Source organism: Adiantum capillus-veneris, chromosome 14 (assembly GCF_014529385.1).
Source record: "Adiantum capillus-veneris isolate H3 chromosome 14, ASM1452938v2, whole genome shotgun sequence".
NCBI lineage: Eukaryota > Viridiplantae > Streptophyta > Polypodiopsida > Polypodiales > Pteridaceae > Adiantum > Adiantum capillus-veneris.
Window position 1 is genome coordinate 147602022 of NC_140944.1, and position 23529 is coordinate 147625550.

The 23529-nt window shown below is 44.6% G+C and overlaps 1 protein-coding gene across 1 annotated transcript; it reads right to left on the bottom strand.

Moving 5' to 3' along the window:
• Window positions 1-9633: 9633 nt before the first annotated feature.
• On the bottom strand, window positions 9634-12895 carry LOC147443324 (uncharacterized protein At1g01500-like). Its single transcript, XM_086529210.1, has 3 exons — window positions 12057-12895; window positions 10890-11684; window positions 9634-10489 (listed from the first exon to the last, which is right to left on the bottom strand). The coding sequence occupies exons 1-3, from the start codon at window positions 12186-12188 to the stop codon at window positions 10238-10240; spliced, it is 1179 nt and encodes a 392-aa protein (XP_086385336.1). The 5' UTR covers window positions 12189-12895; the 3' UTR covers window positions 9634-10237.
• Between the last annotated feature and the right edge of the window lie 10634 nt (window positions 12896-23529).

A 23529-nucleotide genomic window follows, 5' to 3' on the forward strand; every position in this document is an offset into this window, starting at 1 on the left:
ATGAAGTAAAGAAGCACTCTTATGTGCATAGACCTGCCCTACCTACACCCCAAAGTTGCATTACCACTATTGTCACGGAGAGGCTCTCAGCAGGAGAGATTAACTTGGCTTATGGGCCAACACAGAACAACCTTGCAGATATTTTCACAAAGGCATTGTCTCGTAAGAAGTTTGAAGCTTTTCAAAAAGCTTTGGGCGTACTCCCGTTTGTGGACTGATCATATCCTCGGGGCATGGAACTTCTCTAGACTCTCTGTGCCAGCTCTCATTCACCGCATCACTAGGATTTGTTACCATATACATGTGTTAGTGATGTGCACTTAGACCGTCGTGGCATTTTTTTCCTCGCTAGGACGTTTTTTTCTCGCGCATTGTATATACGCCCATCACTCTAGGGCTATCTTATCTTTCCATTGCACACTAAGTAATAAACTCTCTGTTGTGTGCCTTGAGCTTCCTTCGTCTTCTCCAAGCTATGTGTGTTTTCATGGAACCATAATTCCAACAAAGTCCGACAGAGGAGGAGCCTCTTCTTCGCTTTCAATTAATCTTGAGGCAAGAGAGAAAGGAGGCCTTGGCATTTAGAGACGTGGTGGATGAGGAAGACAGACCATTGGATGAAAACCGCATGAGATAGATGAGAAGCCCGACAGAGGAGCAGTCTCTTCTTCGCTTTTAATCTTGAGGACGAGAGAGAAAGGAGGCATCGGCATCTATAGAAGTGGTGGATAAGGGAGACAGACCATTGGACCATTTTTGCTCTGTTGATTTTCTTTAATGTGTTTTATTGAAGTGCCTTGCCGGTGTACATTGAGACTGAGTCCACAAGGATGGTGCAAGATCCAAGATACATTGTTCATACTCGCGACTAGCCACACAAAAAACATGCTTTCATTGATGATGCATGATTCATCCTAAAGTGTCGTGTTCTTTTCATGATAACGATATGATATCTTCTATTTGATGAAACCCAATGTCGGAACACTTACGTAATTTTCTTTGGCAGCTTACCTATGGGCTCCATGTATTTTCTTTTGTTGTTTCTGTTCTAATTTATATTCCACTTTCTACTTCAAGAATAAAAGCACTTACATGTTCATTATTCATTACAAATGTCACTCAATATTCATTAAAGATGTCTTGTAGTGTCCTCTTGTTTCTTAAAAATCTATGCTTTCCTAAACCCAATCTCACGAAATGATGTTACTCATTATTCTTTTTTTTCCCCATAAAAAGTGTTGGGAGTGAATATTAGATAAGAAACAAGGTTACAATATCCTGTAGGAGATTACAAACCCAGCGAGGTACAAGTAGGGAGATACTGTTCGATACACTTCTTTGATCAAAATTACATTTGCTATGATTAGCATAATCTACTTGATTAATACAATCAATCACCAGCTATTTCCATTGGGCAATGAGCTAAGGACTTCCTGGAGGTGTGCTATGAGCCGCAGCCCATTGAAGTGTTGTCGCCTTAGCTTTTCTTCTTCTGCCCTACAGTCATCTATCATCCGCTGCAGGTGCGTGTAGGAGCCGTCAAGCAAGACCTCCTGTTGTTTATTTATGTTCGCGCTGTTGTAGAATCCCATGCAGTCAGTTAGGAATTTCCGATTAGCCTCATAGATTCTGCATTGGTCAAGTTTGAGTTGGTTGACCTGCAAAGAGAAGTGAGAAAATCGTATCCTCATACTTTTAGTCTGGTAAGCATTGTTAAATATGCTATCGTTCCTTTCAAGCCAGATTAACCAAAAAAAAAACTCCTCTGATCATGTTCCAAATGATAGAAAATAATGAGACTAAATCCCCAAGCAGAAATTGTTTCTAGTTGGGGGTGGAGCCCAGGGCATTACATAAGGGGAGCAAAACGTTAAAGTTGGATGGACAGTTAAAAAAAAGGTGGGGGATGTATTCATCAGTTTGGGAGCACCTTTTGCAGGTTCTTGGGCCCATTCCAACTGCCCTCAGTCTGCTTCCGCCCATACTGCTTTGTGTAGGATGAGCCAAAGGAGTACCGAGTGTTTCGCCGGAATTTCTTTGCTCCAGATGTTCTGAAACTTGAAGATACATTTTTTTTTTAATAGACTTACCTTCCATTTTTTGTTGAGGGTGGTGTGCACAGGGGCTTGTAAGAATGGGGGGAGATTTGGGGGGTGGAGAGAGCACTGTTGGGTTGTGAATTTATGGGGGATGCCACCTAAGAATAGCCATGATCTTGAGGGTGTGCAGCAGACAAGAACGAACGAGAGAGAGAGACACACACACACACACACACAGAGAGAGAGAGAGAGAGAGAGAGAGAGAGAGAGAGAGAGAGAGAGTTCGACACAGCAGTAGCAAAAGAAAAAAAATCACACGCTATTGTTGATTGATGTTTGTGTAAAAATAACCTTACATAGATAGCTTTTCCTTGCCATGCAAAACTCTACTCTAACTGAGTCTGCTTGCATGAGAGAGAGAGAGAGAGAGAGAGAGTTCGAGAGTTCGACACAGCAGTAGCAAAAGAAAAAAAATCACACGCTATTGTTGATTGATGTTTGTGTAAAAATAACCTTACATAGATAGCTTTTCCTTGCCATGCAAAACTCTACTCTAACTGAGTCTGCTTGCATGAGATAAACAGTGTTCCCACGAGTTAGACACCTCTTGGGCTTGGAAACCCAACAACCCCCCCCTCAAGCCCAAACCATTGACAATGGACTCGAAACAAACCATGGCAGAGTTCAATCACCTGAAACTATGAGTAGAAGTCCCCCCCTTGACAATAAAATAGGTGTGTGTGCACTTCCCTTAAACAACTATCAGTGTCAGACATACCAGAACCCGACCAAACATAAGGGTGGTCTTACCACTTTTATTTGTGGCAGTGTCTATAACCCCGTAAATTTTTTGGCATGAAAATAACTGAAAACAAGGCTTTGACTGAAAATTAAATGATTGTTTTGACATAGATGAAAGATGACATACTACGACACTAAACTGACAAAAATAGTTTGTGATAGCTTGTATTGTAGTCTTGAAGCACATCTTCATGTGTTGCATCTGCTGATATGCCGAGTGCTTGAAGCAAATAACTGAAAGAATCTTCACTACCTTTATTGCTAGCTTCAATTGGTCGAAAAAACCTCGATTCGAACTGCATATGTGTAGTGACCATCTTCTCATGATTGCAAAAGCTTGTACTTGAAAGTTGACATATCTTGCTCAACCGAGTCATCTGGAGTAGCAGTTCTGTGTGCGATAGCCAACAAATACTTCAACCTGAATAATTCTAATATCTTCTTTTATACGTGTTACCCATTCAAGCATGTGCTTTTGCTTCGTCTATGCCGTTCCCAAAAAAAACACAACTTCTCTTGTCGTTGACAAGTGCTGCTGGTGTCGACTATCCAAAGTGCAACCTTTGCTAAGGGCGTTATGATATGCTGCTTGTTGGCTAGCTTTGCCCGCTGACCAAGGGTGTTTTGAGAAGCTTATTGTTGAGCTTCAAAACCTAGCTCTTGATATAGCGCTTTGAAGTCCACTTCAAGTCGCCAAGCTTCAACCAAGTGCTCTGCAGCAGCGTTTTGAAAAGTTCCCGCCAACAGACTCTACACAACTGCCAGCGTTTTGAAATGCCTGCGTTGACAAGGCTGCCGATCAGGACTGCCGCCTACAAGCACTGCAGCATTTTAGAACGCAGTGTGTTTGCCCACCCTCTTCTCTGTGCCAGTGCAGCGTTTTGATATGCAGTCTGCCTTGCCACCACCTTGCCTGTGACGACGTCCACCTTGCCTAGGGCAACCACTGAGCGTCTTGAGATGCTGTCGGTGCTCCCTGCCTATCCGAGGTTGTTGCACGTAGCCAACACCCTAGCCGCCGACCTGGGCTCTGATACCATATGTTGGGCTGCGAAGATACGAGGGATGCCGCCTGAGAATAGCCATGGTCTTGAGGGTGTGCAGCAGACGAGAGGGAGAGAGAGAGAGAGAGAGAGACAACATTAGCAAAACAAAAAAAATCACACGCTATTGTTGATTGATGTTTGTGTAAAAATCAAAACTCTACTCTAACTGAGCCTGCCTGCATGCGATAAACAATGTTCCCACGAGTTAGACACCTCTTGGGCTTGGAAACCCAACAAGCACTGTCGTTGCCCCAATAGAGAGACTTGGGGAAGGGGTCGTATGCGGGCGAGAGGGACCACTCCTTACCATTCGGGAAGAGCGCTTTTCTTGCATCTAGGAGTGATAGCTCCCAGAGTTGCAGTTGATGGTGCCTTAGGAGCGTTCAGAGTGCGTTAGCCATCTTGATTCCTCTGTGTGCCAAAGGTCCTTCCAAGAGGTTAATCCTTTGTTGTGGATACGTTTGGCTGTCCTACCCTGAGCTTGGGTAAGGGGGGGGATTGGGGGGAACGACCACCATAAGGATTCCTAGGCTCTGATACCGAGGCTATGATTTAATTCCCAATTGACTTTTAGGCTTGGTCTGTATCTGTTCCAGGCCTTCCAAATCGATTTGAGGAGGTCAGAGCCTTTTGCTATAAGTTCGATTGGGCCAAAGAAAAGGGTGCACCATGGGATGTTGGCGACTCCTTTGATTCCTTTTAGTTGAAACTTATCTAAGTGTCAAAACAGTAGGGAAGCGCATTCCTCTTCAGGTTGGTCGAGGGCTCTAAAAACGAGTTTTACTGCTAGTTTATCCGTCCAATCGATGACGTTGGTTAGTCCAAGCCCTCCTTGCTCCTTGGGGAGACAACACACCTCCCACTTGACTTTAGCTATCCCTTTCCTGAGAGGGTCACCTATTTAGAGGAAGTTCCTGCAGATCCTGATAATGTCTTTTAAATGATCATCGGGGGGTCTCCAGCAGGAGAGGAAGTACAACTGTAGTTGTTAATGTAATGCTTGATAACTAGAGCCCTGCTGCTAGGTTAGCTTGGAATCCAAACCATTGATTCATTTTAGCTGCAAATTTCTCAAGGACCTAGTTCCACCTTTGCTTCATGGTGACTTCGAGCCCAAATGGGATTCCTAGCATATGAAAAATCACTCCGTCGCGTAGAACAGAGCAGCCTTTCTCGATGATCCAGCTAGGGAGGGGGGAGTGGGAAGCTCTAATGCCAATTTTGGAGTGGTTGATTTTGGAGCCAGAAGTCATGCAGAAGGTGTGTAGGCATTCCCAAAACTTTTGAAGTGATTGTTCATCATTATGTAGAAAGCCATTGGTGCCATCCGCAAACTGCATTAGGCATTGTTGCCTGCCATTGGGGAGGGAGATGCCCTTGATGCTGCCATCAGCCACTTTGTATTTTATTAACCAGTTTAGTGAGTCGGCTGTTGTGGCAAAGAGGAGAGGGGCCAATGGGCAACCTTGTCTTACCGATCGATTAAGGGCAAACGGGTCGGAGGGAGAGTTATTAAGAGAAACTCTAGCTTTAGCATTTCCCAATAGAGTAAGAACAAATCTAACCACTTTTGGACCAAAGCCCATCAATTTTACGCATTCAATCAGAAAGGACCATTCCAGCCTATCATATGCTTTATCGAAGTCAACTTTCACAAAAACATAATCCTGACCTGACTCCTCCGCGTGCTCGATCCCTTCCCACATTGCGATGATAGCCTCCATGGTTCATCTGCCTTTGATGAAACCCATTTTCTCTGAAGAAATCCATTAAGCAAGTGCTGGTGTTATCCTGATGGCAATTGCTTTAGCGAAGACTTTGTATGCAGCATTGAGCATACTTAGTGGCCTCCAATTAGAGAGTTCTTTTTTCGACCCTTTTTTGGGCAGTAGTTTGATGACTCCCGTGTTGATCTGGACAGGGAGGGCGCCATAGGCCACTGCTTCTTCTCAGACAAGGACTAAGATAGGTTCCATTATTTCCTTGAATGCTTGATAGAATTCAGTCGGCAATCCATCCAATCCTGGTGTTTTCTTGATTTTGAGCGAGTCAATAGCCCATTTGATTTCCCAAATCGAGAGGTCGGAGTCTAGTTGGGAGGCAATTAGAGGAGGGATGACTTTTTTCCTACAGTTCTTTATCTGTATCCTAGCATTAGATTTAGCCTCTGACGATTTCTCCGGGGGGCTGAGCATGTCCGAGAAGTAAGATCTAGCGATTTCCAAGTTTTCAGCCTCTGATGATGCTTTGCCGTTGGGACCCTGTAATAGCGGAATGGTCTCCCTTTGGTTCTTCTTTCTGAGGAGCTTGAACATCTCTTTGGTTGGCTTGTCAATCTTCCCTGCCCACCATTCTCTAAAGCAGTCAACAGTGTGCTTGCTAATGAGATCTTCCTCTACCCGTAGTTGATGTCTTAGAGTAGCTATTTTGTCCTGAGTTTCGATGTCTTCCTTGTTTGAGGATTCCAAGTTAATTAGAGCATCGTAAATGTTATCTTTCCTTTTCCTGCGGATCTCCGTGACCAGTTTCTTGTAGCTAATGAGAGTGTGTTGAGTTTTAGTAATGGCCCCCAGCCAAGCTTTAGCTGGAGTGAAACCTTTGGAGAATTCTTTTGCACCCAGATGGCCTTGACACTTTCTCGAACTCCTTCAAGTTGAAAGAGGGATGGGTCAGTGTAGAACCAGTGGTTGCGAATTTTGTTGCACTTGTCATCGATAGTGATGACTAAGGGGTAGTGATCCAATGCACACGAGGTTAGCATGGCCTTGGCTTTGATACGGTTGAACTTCCTTGCCAATGGGACATTGATGAGACATATATCCAGTCTTGCTTTCTTGGCGTTCTCCCCTTTGGAGTAGTTCTGTCAGGTGAATTCCCCAAGCATCCCCGCATCCCATAGCTCCAGATTTGCTTTAAGGAGGTCCCCACTCCTTCCTCTCCAATGCTGCCATCGTTTGCCCTTTGAGTTGATACCTGTCCTCTGGCGCTTCTACCATGTTGAAGTCTCCGAACATGATGACCTGCCCTTGTAGGAGGTTAAGCTTTCTCCATAAGGCCGTCCTCTCTCTGGCAGAACCTCCTGCATGGACCGAGACTAGAGTGCAGTGGAGAGGGGCTTCAAGCCAAAGCTACCCAGTACTCACCTATCGAGGACAGGTTATGGTTAATTTTCCAGCTTTGGGGGATTCCGAGGGCGGTTCCTCCCGAGCCCTTCGAGTGAGAGGAGGTACTCCAATTATGCTCGCAAGATATGGCACGGAGTCTTTGTTCTAGTTCAGCTCCCGTAGTCTTTATCGCCTACAGTCCTATCACCTCTACAGGGTAGTTAGCGATCCATGCTTTGATTTTCTTAGCTTTGATAGGGTCAGATAACCCTTTGATGTTCCACGAGAGGACTTTCATCTAGGGTTTCTACGATCCTTACGGCTTTTGTTCTGAGTCTGAGGAGAAGCCCTGTGATGTAGTTGAGGGCCCTCTTGTTATCTTTTTGCACCTCCATGGGCGAAGGGCCTGACTCAGAGGTTCCCTTTGGTTTGGGTGCCACATTTTCCTTGTTGCGAGGGATAGGGGAGGCCTTGTTGAGGTCGATAGAGGTTTCTCTGTCCACCTTATTGACTTGTGCCTCTAGGCGGGAGACTGTGTCCTCATCCTCTCCTGATTCCTGTCCTATGGAGTCGGCCACATTTGATTATTCCCACTCGGGGAGGGAGGCCCGGATGGCATATCTGTTGGGTCCCGTGGTTCTGTTCTTTACATTAGCAGATTTTTCAGCAAGGGGAGTTCCAGTCCTCTGTGCTTGGGGGGAGGGCCTAGCAGGGTCTTCGTTGTTTTTGTTGATGTCTTTGTCAACAGGGGTGGGGGGTTTAGGAGTAGCTTGAGGGTTCTTGACAGGGCAGTCTCTGACAAAGTGCCCTTTAACCCTGTAGTGAAAACATGCGTTAGGTAGGTATTTATACACCAATGGTTGAACAAAGAACTCTCCGTCATCTAGAGCCACTACCATCTCCTGTGGGAGGTCTTTCGAGGTGTCCATCTCTATGAGAGCCTGTGGGTGCCATGCCGGGATGTACTCTCCCCTGGGTCTTCCCCCTAGGACTTTCCCTAGTTGAGCCCCTATAACCCGAAGGTGGTTATTATGGAAGTGCAGCGGGAGGTTTGAAAACTCCACCCACACAGGGTATTTCATGAGGGCGCCTCTTTCTGCGTTATACTCTTTGTGCCATTTGAATAAGCACAAGGGAGAGGTTCTTAATAGCCATTGGCCGACACTAAGCAATCTGAAGGCCATTTTCGAGTTTTTGGAAATAAAAACATACTAGTTTTTTGGGAGCGCTTGGATGGTCTCCACCTCTGCACCTAGAGGACCCCAGTGGTTCTTAATCCACCCTCTTAGGACTTCCGCAGGTGGGTGAGGCCCAGCTAGCATCCCTATCAGCGCTCTGTTTTCTAGGTCGGCTTGAGTGTTGCGAACTTGAGCAACAGGGAGAATAACAAGAGGCTTACCGATTGCAGCTTGTCCGAATCTTCCTGAAGAAGAGCTTCCGCCTCCTCCCTGGTTAGGGTCTATGGGAGCTGCAGGGACGGTTGGAGAGGTAAAGCCCTCAACACGTGTAGGATGAAACCCTATTGTTGTGTGGGCAGGAGGTGTCTGGGTGTAGAAACCTGCATCATGGCGAGCTTGCCACGCTGCTTCCAGTCTGCTCACGCTGTAAGGGGGGAGGGGAAAATCGCCTCCGTTCAAGAGCGCGGTTAGGTTGTGGTGAGAAAGGAGTTCATGCATGAGGTTGTTAATTCCCCCGACGTGAGCAGAGCAACTATTGTGCACCAACGAGTGGGGAAGCCCTCCCGAGGCCCAGATGTTAGGAGGTCTAGCGTCAGGGCCTATCGGTGGTGAGATGATCTGGGAGGCCATCTCACCGATGCGACGGTAAGGGGACAGCGGCTCTGTTAGCTTGGCACGCCATCGCTAGGTCTAAGGTTACCTGGTCTTTGAGCAATTGGTTTTAACTTCCAAGTTGAAGTTACTCATTATTCATTACAGATGTCACTCATTATTCATTAAAGATGTCTTGTAGTGTCCTCTTGTTTCTTAAAAATCTATGCTTTCATAAACCCAATAGAACGCGCACACAGCTCTCTTGTATTAGTCACCAAATGTGTTGCTAAGTTACAAGCTTGTAATTATTGTGATATGTTGTCATGAGAAGGGCAATGCGACATCTTATGATGTAAGCAGCTCAATGCGAAAGTCGAGAATTGCTTGAAAGGATTAATGTGACATTGAGGCGATGAGAAACCCAAAGAAATGTGTGATGAACAATGGCATGATCCCTATAGGCACCCTTTGAGCAAGCTGCAAGCTGGGGTTTGAGACCTAGATAATTTAGAATATCAACATTAATAGACCGTGTCGATGGCATAATGTAAACAGGTGTCAAGCAATCATTGGTGGTAATTTTTTTCCAATCTTTCGCATTGTGTTCCCTAGTAGCGAGCAGCCTATGGGGTGAGATAATGTTGCTAAATATCCATAACTACTTGAAACCCAGAATGTATCCAAGAAATAATCTTATTATGGCATACAAGTTCGTTCGCACCATGAGGCAAAAGTGCGCCACAAATCCTTGATCAAACATTCATCTACAATCACTAAATCAATCAATCAAAAGGTTTCAGCAAGAAATCTATATTCACTGTATTCAAAGCATAACAAAATTGCAAAGAACCTGCTTTGCCAGCTTTTGCAACTCCACTTCAAACATCGATTGAGATCCCTTTGCAAGTTGAGACTTCTACTAGTTTGGACAAAATATACATGCCCCCATCATAACATTATTGCCCATGAGCATTAGAACGAAGTCTCAGAGACAAGTGGGGGCTTAGACGATGGCAACCACCTCGGTCAGTCAGAAGGACAATATCGTATGTACAGCAAGGTTTGCGGGTAAAATCCTTTGATCAAAGCTTTGCTATTCCACATATATCTGCACAATGTCCCTAAGCAGTTGTACCATTTATATGCTTTCTGAGACAAAAAGTCTTAAGCTTCTTGGACCCATCTTGCATATTGCGCATGAGATGCGCATGAGAAGACCTTTGCAAGGCCCCTTGTTACCTCCTTTGCAGTACACCTTTCGTATGAGATGTGCGTGTAGGCAATTCCCATCACACTAGCTAGTAAAGGTTACTCCCTCAAGTAAGATCTGTTAACATGTCCACATTGCACAGTTTTTTTTGCTGCGGAGGCCCAAAGACAGCACTGTGTTTTTCCTTTCAAGTTTTGTCGACAGAATACATCAAAACTTACAAGTGCCACAGACTAATGCACCGGATAGGTGGGATGCTTCAGCCTCAAAACATGCGCCTTTTGAAAGGCCCCATGGTTGCCTGGTAGGTTCTCATCATCAAACCCACACCAATACCCACACCGAGGCACATGCCCAAGCCCAAGCCTACCCCAACTCGAACCCCTGCATTGAACCATGAAAGCTCTCCATCACCTTCACCATAACCTCCGAGATCTGAGAAATAAAGACTACTGTTCGGTATTCCCAACGCGGAGCATCCACCCTCTAACTTTGGGTATGCCTCCTCATTGGCAACCTAGGAAAAGCAACAAAGCAACCACATGAGGGGAAGGGTGGTATAAAACTTTTCATTGAATCCTTTCTTCAATGAATGAAAAGCAGGAAAGCCAGCTCCAGACAAACTAACTTAAGACAACAGAAAACACGTCATTCAGAACTATGCATGCACAAGAGACAAAGCACAAACTTAATTTGCACGTAAGCATTGAAAATGACATGATGCAGTATTCTGTATGCATGATACATGTACATGCAGTATAAAGTATCCATTGCCATATAATTCAAGGACATCAGACACAATATGTATAAAGAATGTGTCGCATGTCCGCAGGCGTGTTGTGAGCTGTTCTCAAAGTCATAAATCTGAACAAGGTATGAAGCTTAACACAGAAAATGTCAAATGTTGAAAGGCTAACCTCTCCAAACTCAGCTTCATTGTGCGTCGATTCCTCTTCCTCAGGAATGGAATGCAGGCTACAACATCGTGAGCTCTTCTTCTTGGCCGCCAATGGCACAATTTGGGTGAGGACAATGGGAAATTCAGAGCTTCGTCCCGCCACATAAACTTCCATGGTAGGATTGGCAGTGGAGACATCCGACCTGCCTTTAAGAAAGGAGCAAGTGTTAGAGGTAACGGCACAGCTGCAATCCATACTCCATCCAGCTTCAAAATTAAGGGGTGATGTTCCCATTGAACAAGACCCATTCCCTGCGAGTTGATGCTCTTTTGGTTTGCTTCGGGCCAACACTCCTAGCACCAAAAGCTCGTCTTTGTCGTAAATCTCAAAGGACAAGTCCCCGGTAGTCCTCAAGTTGTTTGTGTTCACATAGGTTGCCTCTGCAGAGTCTGTGTCCACCCGGTCCCCACGAAGAGCAAAACAAACTCTCTCTGATGGCGAAATCCGTCCCCCATTGATCTCCAGCTCCGTGTCGATGTCTCTTTTGGGGTATACTATGAGCAGTGTGTCGGGTACTTCATTGAGAAGGCACGAGCTTACACGAACGTAAAACACTTTCACATCAAACCATCCATAGCAAGCCTGCTTGTTACATCCAGAAGTGAGAAAATTCATGCCGCCGAAGCTGGGCAGACTCTGACATTGCAGTTTGTCGGGCATATGCTGCTGCATCTCGATATAAATGAAGGGATGGATTTGCACAGGGTCATCCATGGAGACAACAAGTTGCAATATAGTTGATCGAATTTGCGACTGCAACAAATGAAACGGACTGAGGAGAGGAGCACCTAAAACAAGAGGAGAAACTACAGGAGAGATGGCAGGCGATGCATGCAAAAGAATGTATTTTGCATGCACAAAGAGCCAAAAAAATAAACCCCAAAAAATTTTCTCAAAAGGGCACCCACACAATCAATCTGGGGGGTGAATGGTGACAACAAAGTATGGGTGCAATTTAGTCATGGAAAACTCAACAGGGGGAAAGAGGGAGGGAGAGGGCGAGTTAGACTAGAGCGAGCGCGCGCTCACACACACACACAGGGAGCTATAATACCTCCTGCATGAGAGTTGTTTGGACTCTATTCTCTTCTTTGAGAGAGAGAGAGAGAGAGAGAGCTATGGTACCTGCTGCATGTGGGTTGTTTGGGCCTTTTGAGAGGGGTTGGGGTTGGGGAGGGCTCTCCTCCTCCTGTGCTCTGCGCATAACCCCCTCCGTCCACTTGCCCTCCTAAATTCGCCCTCCCCGAGTCCCCGCATTTGTCTTCCTGCCTCTATTTAGAAACGCACGGAAAATTGCAATGAGAGTTCTTTTTATCTGACATTTACCTGCAAGCAAATATTCCGCCGGCTTTTTAATTAAGTAGATTCGCCGCTTGTTTGGAGAAATGAAAAATCTGTAGGCCGGCTGATATAGATTATACAAGGAATTATTATTTTATAAATACAGAAAGAAAAACAAATGAAGCATTTTTCTTTTATAATTATATTTAATTAATATCGCCCATACCGCAGTGCTAAAATTCACGTGCAAATCTCTACTTTGACGGAGAGCAAATTATGGAAGTTTAGACAAGAATGATTCATTGATTTAGGAGAGCAAATTATAAATTTTTACAAGAAAAACGTTTATGTATCATGAAATACAAAATACGTATTTTCCTAACATTAGTCCTGACATTTTCTTTTCCTCCGATCAAAAGATATTTTGAAAATGCCAGGTGGAAAGTGCCTGTTCCTTTGAAGTGCATGCTCCATCGCCGCGTGGCTCCCAGCTTTGTGGACCTCACGTTTCACTTCTTTAAAGTTCTTGGAAAATTTGAGCTACATTTGAAGGTTTTTACAATAAATTTCTTAAAGAATTATTGTAGATTTTCTCACATGCAAAGATAAATTTCCAAATGACTGAAACGCTCATGAGATAGAAACAAGGCGAACAATGAAGCAAAGATTCACATTCGCCTCCAAGCCAGCACAATGCATGCAGAGAGTGAGGACGCGGGCAGAGGGGCAGAGTAATATTTTGTGTTTTCTAGAGTTGCAGAAATAAACAACTCGGCGACCTTGTTTGAGTGGCTACGGAGATTTTCGTCTTAGTGGCGCAGGTTCGAATCTCCTGTTCCCTTTTGAAAAGGGAAGCAAATCCTCAAGAAGAGGAGAATAAAGAGAATCCGTGGGAATCTCACAATGAATTGAATATAATATGCTACGACCCAGGTAGGTGCTACAATTTTTGTAAAAGAAAAGAAGAGGAGAATCACACAGATTGATGTTAACATCATCGATTTTCAGGTAGGGACTGGGAAGCAAAAGATTGAAGCGCCTCGCGCTCTCTCTCTCTCTCTCTCTCTCTCTGCTTGCTGCATGCCAGCGACCACTTGTGGAGCTCTCTCTCTCTTCTCTATATCTGTTGCATGCCAGCGACCATTTGTGAAGCTCTCTCTCTCTCTTCTCTATATCTTCCATATTGCATGCCAGTGACCACGTGTGGAGCTCGCTCGCTCTTTCTCTCTCTCTCTCTCTCTCTCTCTCTCTCACACACACACATCAAAGCTCTCTCTCTCTCTGCTTAGAGCACACACGAGAGTTCTTGCTGCCTCTTCTTCTTGAGGATATAACACCTAAGGCAGCCCTAGGAATCCCTGTTGTTGGAGCGCGTGGGGGACTCTCTCTCTCTCTCTCTCTCCAACATGCAAACAGAGTAGTTATATGGCAAGTGCAAGCCTTGCGGCCTCGCAAAGGCATTAGCATGGGGGAGAATTCACGATGCAATTGTTAGTTAGGGGCTGTTTGAGACACTCAGCAAGCATGAGGGGTGAGTGTTGAGGAAACTGTAGTAGCGCCATGCCTTCAAAAGGTGGGCTAGGTACGACATGCTTTGAACAGAGAAAGTGGTAGGGTTAGCAAGGAGTAGAGGTGGTAGCATCTTGGTGACTATTGATTTTTATTAAAGTAGAGCGAGTAGTAGAAGTACAAATAGTATGATATGCTACGACCCAGTATTGTAGGACGTACCCAATCATATTAAATGTAAAAATAATTTTAATCTGAGTTGATCCTTGTGGCAGTAAAGAGTGAGGCAATGAAAACAGCGAGATGTCAACGAGGCTCGAGGCAGCACGGAGGAGGCGGACAAGAGGAGTGGAGCAGGTGGGCCATGTACGCATCGAGGAGACAGGCGACGCAGGCCCGGCAAGGGGGGGGGGGAAAAGAGAGAAACAGGAGGCTGAGGCGGGAAGAAACATGCGTAGAGTTTGTTTTTTTTTTGTGTATTTTACAAATCGCTGACAATTGCGCTTGTGGTTAGGCCAATCGTTAGAGGTCTCCGCACGCTGGAGGCCTTGAGATCAGGATGGTCAATAGGTAGAGAGCGCGGCTCTGAACAACGGGGTCATGGGTTGACAACCAGCGGGAGTGGGTGGTGTTGCAGCAAAGGCCAAAGGAAGGCACAAGAGGCGAGGTCGACAAACCCTCATGAGCCCCAGATGCTAAGGGAGATCTCTCTCTCTCTCTCTCTCTCTCTCTCTCTCTCTCTCTCGTGCGTGCCTACGAGGCAGGCAGATCAGGCGTTGCTTGCTATCTTTCAGAGGATTAGGGCAAGATGTTGATAAGACAAAGGGGCAGTGAAGGCGTAGGCGGATGTCGAGGGTGGAGAAGCCACAGGCATACGAGGGTGGAGGAGCCGTAGGCAGATGCCATGTTCAGGGGGAGGGAAAGCAAGTAGACCACAAATCAATACATCGTCTCTTATCTTTCTGACCATCACCCAAAAGTGGGCACTGCTTTCAAGAGTCTAACTTCTGCAATTAAATGTTAAAGCGAACAACATCTATTCTCTGAACAAGACCCTAAATTACAAGTATGAACCCCTAGCCCAATTCATGGAGAAATACATATGATGACCTCTAAGGACAGAACTTTGTAGATAGTATGGAGCATTTTTCCATTTATCTTTTCCAAATTGAGTGAAAAATAAGTAGTGTAACTTCTTATCATGTGTATTTTAGTGTCATATGTTGTCTGAGAGCACCGACTCATAAGGGATTTCCTTATTGAAGCGCATTTCTCCGAACTTGACAAAAGTGCCCTATATGAATTTCTTCTACAAGGTGATTGTTAAAGCTCTTAAAAGAGCTAAGATTTTGTAAAAGGAAGCTGGGTATAACCTGGCTCTTTACACACCCACACATCCACCTGAACCATTGGTTCAAATCCATTGCCTATTAAAGAAAGAACGCTTACAATGGATTATTAGTAATGTCCCTTGCTCATTTAATTAGATTGCTAATTTGTTTACTTCAAGATATTTGCTAAGAAGTATGTTTTCAAAAACTAAGAAGGCTATAAATAGATATATCTCCATCTGCTTCAACCACTTCATTTGATCGTGCTCCTCAATAATAGCAATCCAGTATGTACTTCTTTTAGTTTTCTCAACTCGAAACTCTTGCCTAGTACATGTCTCTCCAAGTCTCATGGAAGAGCGCAGAAAAACATGACAACTTAAAAATACTTAATCCATGCAAAAAAAGCTTCCAATCCTAAAGAGACTGTTGGAATTAGGGTTGTAGAGAAACACACACAGCTTGGAGAAGACGAAGGAAGCTCAAGGCACACAATAGAGAGTGTGTTTCTTAGTATGCAATGGAAAGATAGATAGCCCTAGAGTGATGGGCATATACGATGCACGGGGGAAAAAACCTCCTAAAGAGGGAAAGAATGCTCCGGCGGTCCTAATGTGTTCACACACATCACTACCACATGTATATGGTAGCAAATCCCCCCTGGAGTGATGCGGTGAATGAGACCTGGCACATGAGTAAAGGGAAGTTCCATGCCCTGAGGACAGGATCAGTCCACAAAGGGGAGTAAGCCCAAAGCTTTGCAGAAAGCTTCAAGCTTCTCACGAGACAATGCCTTTGTGAAAAGATCTGCAAGGTTGTTCTGTGTTGGCACATAAGCCAAGCTGATCTCTCCTGCTGAGAGCCTCTCCCTGACATAGTGGTAATGCACCTCAATGTGCTTTGTGCGAGCATGAAAAACTGGGTTCCTCGCATGAACTGCCAATGCGCTCTGACTGTCAGTGTAGATAGTGTTGGCAGTGTCATGTCCAACACCCAAATCAGCCATAAGGCGTCTGAGCCATACACACTCAACCGTAGCTGTGAAGACTGCCCTGTACTCAGCCTCACAACTCGAAGTGGCCACAGTAGGTTGCTTCTTGCTCAACCATGATATACATGAACTGCCAAGCATGAAACAAAAACCACTTGTGGACACTCGTGTGTCAAAACAACCAACCCAATCTGAGTCCGAAAAAGCATGTAAGTCTGGCGGCAATGATCCCCCCCTTGGGATAAAACAAGCCAAGATGTAAAGTGCCACTAAGGTAGCGGAAAATCCTCTTGACAGTCTGCCAATGCTTAGTCCCTGGGCTATGCATAAATCTGTTGACCCTATGAGACTGCAAACTGAATATCCGGCCTCGTGTTGCATACATAAATGAGGCAACCAATAGCAGTTTGGTAAAGAGTGACATCAGCAGGATCGCCAGCATCATGTAGACTCAACTTCAAACCTGTTTCCATGGGAGTGGCAATAGGTTTGCAATCCTCAAGTCCAAACTTACATAGCAATGTCTCTATGTAACTTTTCTGACACAAGGCAATACCACCATCACACTGCTTAAACTGCATACCCAAGTAATGATGCAATAGCCCCAAATCTTTCATCTTGAAAGTAGCATTCAAATCAGCCTTAAATTAAGCAATATGTCTCTCATTTGGTCCAGTGATTAGCAAATCATCAACATAAAGAACCACAACGAGAAATACATCATCCTCACGCTTTACATACAATGTGCTTTCTGTTGGACTGTTACGAAAGCCTCGTTTAACCAAATGAGTGTCAGCTTTCTCATACCAAGCATGGAGATTGCTTCAACCCATACAAAGCCTTCTTACATCTGCACACTTTGTCCTCTTGTCCTTTTATGACAAAACCGCGAGGCTGCGTTACATAAACTTCCTCAAATATGTCACCATTCAAGAAAGCAGTAACAATGTCTGATTGATGTACATCCCAACCAAAATGAAATGCCAATGCACATAGAAAACGCAGAGTAGTCATACAACAAGTGGGAGAAAAAGTCTCTTCATAATCTATGCCTTTTTGCTGTGCATAACCCTTTGCAACAAGTCGAGCTTTATGGCGATCAATCTCACCATCCGGCTTGTGTTTCAACTTGTAAACCCACTTCGTAACAATGGCCTTTTTGCCAGGAGGCAAATCACATAAAGTCCATGTGTCATTTTCTATAAGTGCATCATATTCTGATTGCATGGCAGCCATCCAATTTTTTGAATTCTGTGCTTCATCAAAAGACAGAGGCTCCTCAACATCATGTAAACTAGACACAGCCAAAGCATAACAAGCTAATGCATAAGATGCATGGCGAGAGCCTAAACGAGTACGACTAGACAAAGGTGCATCCAATTTACTGTCACGCAAAGTGTGCACCAGCCATTTTGGCATACCTCTAGCCTGCTCATTTTCAGCCCTTTCCTCATCAAGTACATCATGTACATCTGCATCAGTAATAGGCTGATCCAGCACATTTTCAGAAACCCCCATAGGCTATACATTTGCCTCATTGGAACTTACATTCGTATTTCCACCACTGAAAAGAGGCAACAAAGTGTCATAAATGTCCTGTGAGCTTACATTACTGTCTCTAGTACATGACAGCAAGGGCTGAACAGAATCTTCCACAAACACTACATCCCGAGAAACCAGAATACGTTTTGTTTGCGGATGATACAACCTGTAACCTTTGCTTTCAGCGCTATAACCAACAAAAACACATTTGACAGCCTTATCATCCAATTTTCTGCGCTGCACTTGTGGCACCAAAGCATATGCCAAACAATCAAAAACACGCATGTGCTCAATAGAAGGCTTTCTATCATGCCATGCTTCATATGGAGTAATAGACTGCAAAGCTTTCGTAGGACACTGTTTAGTACATAAGTGGCACACATGATGGCCTTAAGCCAAAAAGAATGCGGTAAAGCTTGACTTTTGACCATACATCGTGCCATTTCTGTCAATGACCTGTTTTTCCTCTCAGCAACACCATTTTGCTGAGGTGTATAAGGCACTGTACATTGGTGTTTTATCCCACGACTAGCCAGAAATGCATTAAATTCATGAGACATATACTCCCCCCCTCGATCGGAACGGAGGGTGCCCATAGTACATTTCGAGACATTTTCATCCAGAGCCAGAAATTGTCTGAAGCACATAAAAACTTCGGACTTCGCTTTAAGCGGAAATACCCATGCATGCCTAGAGTAATCATCAATGACAGTCACGAAGTACAAGTAATTGCCCAAGGACGGAGTTTGCATGGGCCCACAAACATCACTATGCACAAGCTGCAACCTGCATGTGGCCCAAACTGAACCATCCTTTGGAAATTTAGAACGCTGCATCTTACCCAAAATACAACCTTCACAAACATGTTTGACAGGTGCTTCAAGAGGCGGCAAAGAAGCAACCATATCAGATTTCTAAAAACGCAACAAACTCGCAAAATTCAGATGACCAAAACGTGCATGCCAAAGTTTTGCATCTGAAATAGCCCTTGAATCTGCAACAGCATTTGCAAAATTTTATCCACGCTTGTCATACAAAGTGAGCTTATACAGCCCACGGCACAAAAGCCCAGATGCAACAATTTAATCACCAAAACTGAAAGCATCATGGACAGTAGGATTGTAAGTGCACTCTGCGCTAAAAGCCCATTCTGCATCAACATCAGCATTACAGTCTCCTTTCACAGAAGACTCAACAATGGCTGCATTTGTAGTGGAACCAGCATTTGCAGTGGAAGCACCCTCTTTCTTCTTAGCCTCTTTGGCCTTCAACTTAGGACACGACTTGATCAAGTGATCATTAGCTTTACAATAATGGCAATGCATCTTCTTTTTGCCCTTATCACCAGAATTTCCAGACAAAGTGCTGCCAGCAGAAGCATTAGGAACAGAATTTTTGCCACTCGCAGCAGAACCATAAGAAGTGACTGCATTGTTGTTACCACCCTTTCTTTGAGAAGCAATAAAAGCTTGTTCAATTGCACGCTATCTAGTCCTGTTTTTTCTGGAAAGTGACTCTTGTAACAGCAATGTGCATAATGCATCAAACTTGACAACTTCTGGATTTCCTTGGGTCATAAGTCTCCAAGTACTAGCAAAAGTCTAGTAAGAATCTGGTAAGGCATCAAGAACAGTCTGCACAAGGGAACTGTCTGAAATAACTTCACCTGCAGAAATAAGTTGCTCATTGATATCATTGACACTAGCAAGGAAATTTTCCATATCATCTTCCTCATGCATAATCTTCGACTCCAGCTCTTTACGCAGCAAAGCAATTTTAGCCTCATTGCGGCTTGCATAAAGACCTGCTAGAATATCCCAAGCCTGTTTTGCAGATTTTGTTGAACGGATGTGAGGAACAATGGTGCGCTTCACAGACAACGCAATCAATGCATGAGCCTGTGCATCCTTAACATCCCAATGAGCTTGTTCTGCCGTAGGCAAAACAACTCTAACAGCTGCAATCCTTGCAGCAAGACCTGCAACATCCTCAACATCGCCTACATCCTCAGAACCAGGACGTACATCAATGCCCTGCACAATGTTCCAGACACCCTTTGACCCAAGAACATGCTGCATCATATAAGCCCACATAGGGTAGTTGTCCCCATCCAACCTGTCCTCAGCAGCAAACATCTTGAACACATCTGTGTTGTTGTTGTCAGCCATGGTAAATGCTGCACCTGATGTGAAAACTGCCTGAAAATAGGAGAAACAAAGCGGGAACAACCTGTGCTATGTAGCACAAACCGTAGAAGACTATAAGGCACCTGTTATGCAGAAAACGGCACTAACAGAAATTCTGCACAAAATGACGAAATAGCATGTGCAGTACTGCCTGTAGTGGAAACGGAGGCCGAAATGAGCCCAAATCAAAATTCTGAGCAGACCGAGCTCTTCGAGTTCTCCCAAAATACTTGTCGACTTGCGAACGCTTTCCAAAGCTCACTGAAATCAGAGAAAGTGAGCAAGCGTTTGCTGGAGCAGCTGGCGACTAAGCCCGAGAGGACGTGACCTGCTCTGATACCAATTGTTGGAATTAGGGTTGCAGAAAAACACACACTGTCATAATAATCAATATCTAATTCTCCTAAATGATTTTCTCATATTAAACTGATCATTTAATGTGGGGAAGTGCCAAGGGAGAAAAAGCTAGAATATTGGTTAAGTTAGCAGACCGGCCACAGTAGGGATCCAAAGGAGGGAAAATAGGGATCCAAAGGGGGGGCCATCTGCAAAAGAGCCATGTGAAACAACGGGCTAAAAAGACCCTAAGGTTCAGCCCATTAAGACTTCCAAAATGCTAAGGTTCCAAAATTTAAAGGTTGTGTCCAAAGGTCAACCTTAGGGAAAATTGGATGCTTAGTGTGTGCCCAAAAGGTCTTTCTACATCCCTACATGGGAGGGGGCGAGCCCCAAAGCTAGGGGATGAGAGAGAAAGCCACACACACACACACAGGCTCCCTTTACACAAAGGGAATGAGGGACACATGTCAGCTCCCTAGGCCAGATGCCCACAAGGTATGCCCAATTCCTATTGGAAGACCCTTGAAGTGGACCAATGAGAATTAGGCTAGAGTAAATCTAGTTTAATTAATTTAAAAACATTTAATAAAAGAAACCAATAAGAATTAAGTGTCCTAGAAGACTATTGGGCAGTCTCCCAAGGGGTCCAATGAGCATTCAGGAGCCCCATGGCTTGCCTGATTCCTATTGGCCAGGAGGCAAAGGGGTCCAATGAGAGTTTAGTTTAATTATTTAATTATCTAAAGCTCTCACAAAAGGGGAAAGGGGGACACATGTCAGAAGGCTATCACTTATGCTGCTTAATCCCTATTGGCTTGACCTGGGGAGGTCCAATGAGGCAAAAGCCAGACTAACTTAGCAGCTAGGGCTCGCCCAAGAGAGAGAGGGGGCTGATTTTTGCTTGGCATTGACACTCACACTCTCACACTTGACCATGTGTGAAGGGAAAATACTCTATCTCCTCCCAAGCTTTAATGGAGAGCTCATCACCTACTCCAAGCTTGTGAGATAGAAGCCTACATCAACACTCTCTTGGCATGTGGATGCAAATCCAACCAAGAGCCAAGCTTCAATGCATGCTCATCTTCTCTACCAAGCTAATTACTAAGCTAAGCTATGCTAATATGAGTGATTATGTGAGGAGATGTACTTCTTTCTCGTAAGATACTTCTTTTTCCTCCCAATCTACTCTCATACCCTGCTAGCTCTCACCATCTTCGAAGGTGTGTGAGGTCTTGGGTCTGAGAACGGGGATAATTCAAGTTGTGTTTGATTAAGTGTTTTGCTTGGTGTATGAAGCTTCCATCTTCATTGCACTAGCTAGTCTTGAAGGAACACAAAGAATTGTATTGTACAATGTCTCTCTTGATGGGAGAAACCATAATACAAAGCCTTTTGGAGGGGGGACCGGCTCCATGCAAATCCGGTCCTCAACTGTTGTCAATAGCTTAATTGCTCTCTCTTTTGAAAGTATTGTCGATGCTATCTAACTAGGTGTTATGCTTTTTGTTGCTCTCTCCACCCAAGCACTCTTGTAATTCTCATTAGGAATCTATTCTAATGAAATGCCCACTATGTTCATGCTAATTTCCGCTACAAATAAGATTTTAGGCCATTAAATGTTACATTGGTATCAGAGCTCAAGGTTTCTCTTTTCTTGCTCAAGAAGGGAGGTCCTCAAGCTAGCTACAAATGGTTGGTATTATTAATTGCCTGTGAGTAAGTAGAATAGGGATTTTTCAGCCTTTCAGTGCGCCTGCCTTTGTGCAGTTAACGGGGCATCACCGTCGAGAGCTATGGTCTTAATAGTGGAGTCCTACGGGGCTTGCCTACGGCTTAACCACTATTGAGCTATTAGAAGCTTGACAGGAGCCGGTGCTGTTTTGGTGTCGAAAGACCCTCTCTTCTATTCCTTGCAATTAATGGTATTCGAGCCACGGGTACAGTAGCTTGAGTGCTTTTTCTAAAGGGGTAAAGAGGAGTAGCAACTAGGGCTTGAAGTGCCAAAGTACACCTAAAAAGTTTACACCTAAAAGTTGTTAGAATGGCTGACAATATTAAAGAGAGTGAAATTAATGTTGATAACTTTGATTTTGCTCATGAGCAAGCTACTAATGATGCTTCAATGCTTGTTAATTATCTTGTTTCTAGGCTTCAACAAGCCATGGGCAATCCATCTCTCCAAAGTGAAGTGCAACGGCAGCTCCGTGCTCACGGGATTCTCCAAGTTCATCACCATGACGAGAGAACACCTAGGAAGCCTCCTTGTGAGACTACCAAAAGAGGTCTCTCTCCGATTCGGGAAGAAGAAGAGAATCCATATGAAGGGCTCAAGAACTTACTTCTTGATGATGCATCTCCTTCCCAAAGGAGAACTCAAGAGCCTCCACCGAAGGAACGAGAAAGAAGCGAGTCTCCCGCCACCTCGGCGGAGATGGCTCCACGAAGACGGCGGGCTAAACGCTCTCCATCACCACCAAAGCGGAGAAGACCCTCACACTCTTCTCCACGCCATAATTCAAAGAGGGATGATAAAAAGCAAGAGAAGAAAAAGGCGAGAAAGAGGACACCCTCTTCTCCATCTTCTTCATCCTCTTCCTCTTATGAAAGCTATGGTGAAGACGACAAAGATCAAGACAAGAAAAAGGCGAGAAAGAGGTCACCCTCTTCTCCACCTTCTTCAAATTCTTCATCTTCTGAAGAAAGTGATGGTGCAACTTTTGAACCATCAAAAAGAAGAGGACATAGGAAATCCTATGCCGCATGGAAGAGGTCGTCCAAGCTGAAGAAATTCAAAGAGGGAGGGAAGAGCATCTCTTTCCTTACCTATGATGGCACCTTCGGTGCTACAGACAAAGTTTTGGCCTTTATCCAGCAATTCGATGCGGCGTTTGGAGATGAGGGCTTCACGGAGTCCTCTAAGCTACGCCATGTAGCTATGCACTTTCAAAAGTCCGCCAGACAATGGTGGTCTAGCCTACGAGCCAACAGTGAAGCTCCACGAACATGGAAGGCTTTAAGAGCTTCCATTATGAAGCAGTTTTTGGCCACCGATGCCAAAGACAAAGTACTCACCGAATGGCGAAGCTTAAAGCTCTCTCCCAATGAATCCATCCACAAATATGTAGACAAGTTTTGGGACCTACAACTCAAAGCCACTGTCTTCAAAAAGTTGGATTTTGGAGAGCAAAAGCAACAATTTTGTGCGGGCTTAACCGAAGAAATGGCGGAGTATGTCAACTCCCAAAGGCCACGTACCATATCGGCGGTAATACACCATACTATGGTGGCCTCGCGAATCAATTTCCAAACGGGGGGTAAAAGAAATAATAAGCCCCCGGAAAACAAAGGTTCCAATGAGCCTAAGGGGAAGGACAATGTCCAAAAGTCTCCTAAGGGCAATTCCAACAAAGCTAAAG

What these genes read in the sequence shown, in the direction of transcription:
- LOC147443324 (XM_086529210.1), bottom strand. Translation starts at nt 12,188, where the DNA reads ATGCGGGGACTCGGGGAGGGCGAATTTAGGAGGGCAAGTGGACGGAGG. An exon ending in AAACAACCCACATGCAGCAG is followed by an intron (nt 11,685 to 12,056) that starts GTACCATAGCTC and finishes CATTTGTTGCAG; the next exon opens with TCGCAAATTCGATCAACTAT. An exon ending in ATGAAGCTGAGTTTGGAGAG is followed by an intron (nt 10,490 to 10,889) that starts GTTAGCCTTTCA and finishes TGCTTTTCCTAG; the next exon opens with GTTGCCAATGAGGAGGCATA.